This window comes from Penaeus japonicus, unplaced genomic scaffold (assembly GCF_977035675.1).
Source record: "Penaeus japonicus unplaced genomic scaffold, GWHDUDI00000001_assembly GWHDUDI00000038, whole genome shotgun sequence".
NCBI lineage: Eukaryota > Metazoa > Arthropoda > Malacostraca > Decapoda > Penaeidae > Penaeus > Penaeus japonicus.
The window spans coordinates 1,043,530-1,050,601 of NW_028234440.1; the positions used below are offsets into that span (position 1 = coordinate 1,043,530).

Consider the following 7,072-nt stretch of genomic DNA (forward strand, 5'->3'; position numbering starts at 1 on the left):
TACTATATAAATATATATAATATATATCTCTCATATATATATATATATCACCTATATTATATATGTATAATATATAAATATATCTCTATATATATATATAAATTATATATTATATATATATACTATATCTATCTATATATCTATATACGAGAGAGAGAGATGAGAGAGAGAGAAGAAGGAAGAGAGAAAGAGAGGAGGAAAGAGAGAGGAGAGAGAGAGATAGAGGGAGAAAGGGGGGAGGAGAGAGAGAGAGAGGAGGAGGAGAGAGACGGAGAGAGAAAGAGGAGAGAGAGACGGAGAGAGAAAGAGGAGAGAGGCACGCGTGTGACAAGGAAAGAGGAGAAAGAGAGAGAGGAGAGAGGAGATGAGAGGAGAGAGAGAGTGCCATGGAGTGAGAGAGAGAGAGAGAGAGAGAGAGAGAGAGAGAAATAGATTTTTAAAAATTGATAGAAAAATAGATATAGATAGATAGTTAGATCCATACCTACATACATACATACAAATATACATACATACCTGCCTATATATATGGAGAGAGAGAGACTTACAGAGAGAGATATCCACAAAGAGTCAAGAGGAAGTAGTAGGAACGGCGAGGGAGGCAGTAATTAAGTGTCACGAGAAAATGGCTGCTTTAATCGGGAAGGGATCACAGGAAAAGGGTCGAGACTAGGCTGTAATGAGGCTAAGAGGCGGAAATAGGCAGGGGAAAAAAAGGAAATGAAAGAGGGGGGGAAAAAAGGTGAAGATAGCCAGGGGGAAAAATGAAGAGGGGGAAATTTGGTTGGGGGGAAAATGTGGAAATAGGAAAGGGAAATAAAAAGTAAATGAGAAAAGGGAAGTAGGTAGGGGGGGGGGGGGAATGTGGAAATAGGCAAGGGTTAAAGAGAAAGGAAAGAAAAAGAGGTAATAGGTAAGGTGAAAAAGGATGGAAATATGCAGGGATAAAAATTCAAATGAGGAATTGAAATTGGGTAGGGGGTAGAGGTGGAAATAGGCAGGGAAGAGAAGAAAATGAGGAAAGGGAAATAAGTAGAGGAAAAAGAGAAGGAGAAACGGTTCAGGGGCAAGAGAGTGGAAATAAGCAGAGAAAGAAGAGAAAGAGGAAACGAAAAATAGGTAAGGGGAAGAGGGGGCAAATAGACAGGGGAAAACGGAAGAAATAGGAAGCGAAAAGAAAGAAAATGAAAATGGGGAAATAGGTAATTGAAAAAGGATGAAATAGGCAGGGGAAAAAGAAATTTAAAAAAAAGTAAGAGAAGTAAATGAGTGAGGGAAAATGGATCAAGGGAAAAAAGGGTGAAAATAAGTAAAGGAAAAAGACGGAACTAGACAAAGGAAACAAGAGAGAACAATTAGGAAGGTTGAAAGGGAGGATAAGGTGTGGAAATAGGTACAATCGAACGATAAATAGGTGAGGAGGAAATAACTGACTAGAGAATCGAAAAGGGAATGGATGAGGAAAAGAAAATGAGTTGAAACAAAAAATAAAAGGGTGATGATGAAACGTTGCGAAATTGAAATAGAAGTGTAGCGGGGGCAAAGCTACAATAAGGTGAGGAAATTAATAGAATCGATAAGAAAATTGATTTTTTTTTCTTTTTTTTTTTTGTGAGAAAAAGAGAAAGGAGAAAGATGGGAAGGGAGAGTAAGACCTAAAAAGGAAAGAGATATAGATGAAAAGAAGAGCAGAAAATAAGTGAGTATATGATTTTTTAAGATGAGGGAACGGTTGTTGAGATGTTGTGATAACGTGAAAGGAGGAGGAGGGAAAGAGATTTTAAAGATGTGGAAATGATTGCATTTGGAGAGGCAATGGAAGGTGAGTCAGATAGTGGGAAAGAAAATGTTGATGAAGAAAAAATATTGAAGGAAAAAATGGCACAAAAATTTCAGGGAAAAAAAGGAAGAAAGAAAATGCTGGGAGGAAGGGGAATGAAAATGTTGGGAAATAACAAGAAAGAAAAAACAAAATGTATGCAAAGATGATTCAGTAATTTGTTTAGGGAAAAACAGAAATGAAAATGTTAGAGGAAAAGGGAGTTATGAAAATCCCAAAGAAACAAAGGTTGGAAGACAAAGGGAACTGAAGAGGAGAAGGGGAAATGCGTCAAAGTGAGGAAGGGAGGAAGGGAAAATGATGAGAGTGATAAAGAGGATGAAAGGACGAAGGGATAAAAGGTCAAAGGGTACTCATTAAATTATTTTCTTTCTTTCTGATTATGCATCTGCGTTATATGTCAACACAGTACATTTTAGTTTATTCATTCACAGTACATTCTGAACTCTAGTTCATTTCGCGTCCTCCTAACACGTTATACATCTCAATACATTGTGTATCTCCTTAATATATATTGCAACCTGGCAGTAAATTGTGTATCCTCTCTATAGACTATGTATGCGTGTCATCATATTATGAATACCAACACATTATGTTTACTCTTAATACATTATGTATACCAGCACAATATATATATCCCCAAAATCGTATTCCCTCAACACATTATTCATCCCAACCCTCACCCACCACCTATACTCTTGCCCCCCCCCCCCTCTTAAAAAATAAAAAAATAATAAAAATCAAACCAAGTTACTTGTTAAAAAAAAAGGTAGTGAAATCAGCAGTGATATCCCGTAGACTTTCCACCCCGACCAAAAGCCCTTCTTTGAGGTGATATTGTTTCACAGGCTCCTCCTCCTTAGCATTGATTTTGACGGCGTCGAACCCCTTTCTTTTCCTCTCACCAGGTACAAGATTGTGGTGAGCAACGTGAGGGGTTCGAGGTATTACGGTGACCTGGCTTTCGATGACTTCAGCCTCTCGCAAGAATGTTTCGGGAAAGGTGAGGTTCAAGTCGTTATAATGCTTTGCTTTTTTTTGGGAATCTTCATTTTTCTTTCTTTTTAGATTGCCATCTTCATCTTTTTCCATTTCATCTCAAGTTATCAACTTCTTTGTTTATTTTTTGTCCTTACATTATCCTTTTTCTCTTCCTCGATCTCAAAAAGGGAAAATGATAATGATGATGATGATGATTATCAACATTATCATTATCAAGATAATAATGATAATTAAAAAAATTATAAGAGTAATGATGATAATGATAAAAGATGATGATGATAATGATAACAATGATAATCATTATCATGATAACAGTAATAATAATAGTATGAATATGATAATAATGTCAATGATGAGGAGGAAAATTTAAATGAAAATAATAGTGACAATAATGACAGTAATAACAGTTTTGATGATAATGATAATGAAACTGAAAATGATAATCATTGTCATTATCATTGTTGTTATCATCATTCATATTGTTATCATCATTATCATTATCATTGTTATTGGCATCGCCAATGAAATATTTATAAGAAACAAGACCTAGTAAACAATTAAACTTCTAAGCAAAGTCACTCTGTGTAAAGTTAGCACAGCCCATAAGTCAGTGAGTCAGTCTGCTGTTGTTTTAACCTTTCACTATCAAAACATTTATGCAAATTATCCAAAGTGGAGAAGAGGTTGTTCAGTACAAATCATTTATTAAAGCTCTTACAGTAGTTATAATAGGTTTGCTATTACTATCATTACTCTCTCGTTCGTCATTACGTAGTTCAGGTATTTTTTAAACTAATGACTGTTTTCTCGTTCCCTATATATGTTTTAAATAATACGTGAGTGATTTTGAATAAATCTGATATCATCAATTAAAGACAAACTATATAATTTTCTTGAAACACCTGTTTGTTATGAATACACCATATCCAGTCAGAAAAAAATGTATTCATAATTGTAGTGAGCCAGCTGATCTTGGCATGACTATGCCATGTTTAGTGAAAGAAAAGCTATTGCAATATCACCGAAGAATGATTTTGATTGAATTCATTATAAACAGTCAAAAGGAATACGGTTTCATAGAGCCGATTGATTTTGAATACGTAACATCCAGTAAAAGAAAATGAAATAAGCAATTCTATAGAATCACATGACTTTATATCACTACATTATTTTCACCTCAAAGAATATTGACATTTTATCGAAACAGCACACTTCCTTGAACTGAGCTATAACTGAGGTTACGAGACTAGGTTACGCCGAGAATTTCCGAAGCACTATCTCTATTCACGTTTGAGGCCGGCTATAAAAGAGGTGCACTTTACAACCTACTCTATACTATAAACTTGTTATGGGAGAGGTTGCTACAGAAAGCCAGCATTCCTCTGTGTTCAGTATAAGACGACGTGGAAAGATATCGTTTCCACGCCACAAAATGGTTCTCTAGTCAATACGAACTTTTGTAACTCGTTTCACTTATGGTTTTGATGCGTAGTTGGGTTGTTTCGTGCATCGTATTAAAGGCTGCAACTGCAAGTACCGTATTGTTTTCGGTGTACCGAACTCTTTTATATATTCATGAATAGAAAAATAAGAAATTTCTCCAAAAGACATAAAAGCGGCTACAGCACACGGATATTTTTTATACATACAATTCAAAGTCTGTTAAAAGAGAGAGAAGCATCTAAATCACAAGTAAACGAGGCAATAAAAGTTCATCTATTAATCTTTTTTTATTTCCCTACCGCAATAGTCAATATTTGAACGTGACCTGATCTGACCCGAAATGACCTTTCTTTGTCCCTTCGTACAGGTGTCCCTCCAGAAGCACTGATTTGTCCCGTGCCTCCTGCGACAGATGAAGCACCAAGTAAGTCTCTTATTGTACTTAAATTAATGTTAATTTCTTGTATTAGAAATAAAGTGTTTAATTAGTTTCAAATTCCTTCTATATACTTTTCAATCTCCTTGTCGATTGCAATCTGTCTATGATGATATTTTGCTTTATTTTGGCTTTGACGAAGCGACACGTTTTATGATGTAATCATTCTTTTTTTGTAATCTTTTCCCCATTTTTTTAATATGTGTCTGTTATAAACCGTTATTGTTACTTTTTATATTTCATCATAGTAATAAGAAATCTCAGTGATAATTATCCAAAGAGAGAGAGAGTGAGTGAGTGGGAGAGAAAGAGTGAGTGAGCGTGTGTGAGAGAGAGAGAGTGGGGGGGGTGAGCAAATGAGAGAGAGAGAGGGAGAAGCAGAGAGTGAGTGAATGAGCGAGTGAATCGAGAGAGTGTGTGTGTGAGCGAGAAAGTCAATGAGTGAGTGAGAGAGAGAGAAAGAGAAAGTGAGCGAGTCAGTGAGTGAGCGAGTCAGTGAGTAAGTGAGAGAGAGAGAGTGAGTGAGTAAGTGAGAGATAGATAGAGAGTGAGTGAGAGAGAGAGAGAGAAAGAATATAAAAAGACATAAATTTCAATGACCCAAAAGTAGTAGTTAAGTAAAGGGAACAAAAATAATATACATAGGAAGATGAGGGTAAGGATTGTGAGAGGAATACAGAAAATAAAGGGAAGAAGATATATAGAGAAGACCAAATAAAAACAGAAAATCCAAATAACGGCGAAAAGTTCCGGCAGCATAAGAATGGTCGAGCAGGTAGTATTCTTCATATATATAGGTTCATATATCATTCACCATAGTTATTGTTATTGGCTTATGGCAAAACCATTCAACATTAAGCTCTCGTATTTCTACTTCTCCAGATTATTGGTTCTATTGATATCAAATGTCTGCAACTTATAAGGTTCCACAATTGAAAGTAGCAAGCAGTACCCACCAACCGACCCAAGAAGTATATTTCATGTCAAAATGAGTGTTGCAGATATTGACGATCAACATGTTTCAGCAACATGTTTCAGGTCGAAAGGTCAAATTAGGACTGTCGTGGTACGGAAAATCATTGCCTTTTAATAAACTTGACCATGGTTGATAATGTAAATGAATGGATAGGCAGAGAAATAAATAGCTAGATCTATGAATAGATATATGCATAAATTAATAACATAAAGAGCTAGATACAGGAGAGAAAATAAAATGAAGACCAACCGCGAATAAAAATAAATGATTATGTGGGTAAAAAAAAAAAAAAAAATGATAATAATGAGATGATCTGAACAAGACCTAATATATTTTAACGAGATCCAACATAAAAAGATATATATATATATCTATATATATATATTTATATATATATATATATATATATATATATATCATATTAATATAATATTATTAATCATAATGACACCTGGACAAAGACAAAGATGGAATAGATAAAAAGGTGAAGAGAAGGTTTGGAAGAGACGAAACAAAGGTAAGAACAAAGCAGCATGTGTGTGAAAGTGATGATAAATTCCGCGTGGTCCGTCTGTCAGCATCGTTATTAGCTATCTGAGGCCCGGAGGGAGTGACTGGTCAGGAATTGTTGGACAATTTCATATTTCTGCCCTGTCCTCTCTTTCCTTCTTTCTGTCTGTTTGTTTTCTCTCTTTCTCTCTCTCTCTCTCTCTCATTCTCTCTCTCTCATCCTTTTTCTCTCTCATTCTCTCATCTCTCATCCTTTCTCTCTCTCATTCTCTCTCTTTCATTCTCTCTCTCTCATCCTTTCTCTCTCTCATTCTCTCTCTTTCATTCTCTCTCTTTTTCTTTCTCTCTCTCTCTCTCTCTCTCTCTCTCTCTCTCTCTCTCTCTCTCTCTCTCTCTCTCTCTCTCTCTCTCTCTCTCTCTCATTCTCTCTCTCATCCTTTCTCTCTCTCATTCTCTCTCTTTCATTCTCTCTCTCTCATTCTCTCTCTTTCATTCTCTCATCTCTCATCCTTTCTCTCTCTCTTTCTCTCTCTCTCTCTCTCTCTCTCTCTCTCTCTCTCTCTCTCTCTCTCTCTCTCTCTCTCTCTCTCTCTCTCTCTCTCTCTCTTTTGATGATCGTCTGTATGTATGTGTACAGGAGGAGAAGGAAGATCATGAATTGGAGGCAGGAAACAACAGAAGCACGGATAGTTCGAGGGGGAGATAAATAAGAAGAGGGGAGAGAGGAGAAAAGAGATGGAGGCGACGACGGAAAGAGAGGGGAGGAGTAAAGCGGGGCAACAAGACAGAGGAAGGGAAAAAAAAAAAAGCAGGACAAGGGGAACGAAAAGATTGCGAATGGAGGCGGGGGAGAGGAGAAATGGTT

The 7,072-nt window shown here is 36.2% G+C and overlaps 1 protein-coding gene across 1 annotated transcript in view; it reads left to right on the top strand.

Moving 5' to 3' along the window:
- LOC147467042 (MAM domain-containing glycosylphosphatidylinositol anchor protein 1-like) overlaps window positions 1-5,969 on the top strand; it is a 15,938-nt gene extending 9,969 nt beyond the window's left edge. The window contains exons 5-6 of the mRNA XM_086532797.1: window positions 2,749-2,843; window positions 4,653-5,969. Of these exons, the coding sequence (XP_086388923.1) occupies window positions 2,749-2,843; window positions 4,653-4,774 (217 nt within the window). The 3' untranslated portion in view covers window positions 4,775-5,969. The remainder of the gene's footprint in view (window positions 1-2,748; window positions 2,844-4,652) is intronic.
- The last annotated feature ends 1,103 nt before the right edge of the window (window positions 5,970-7,072 follow it).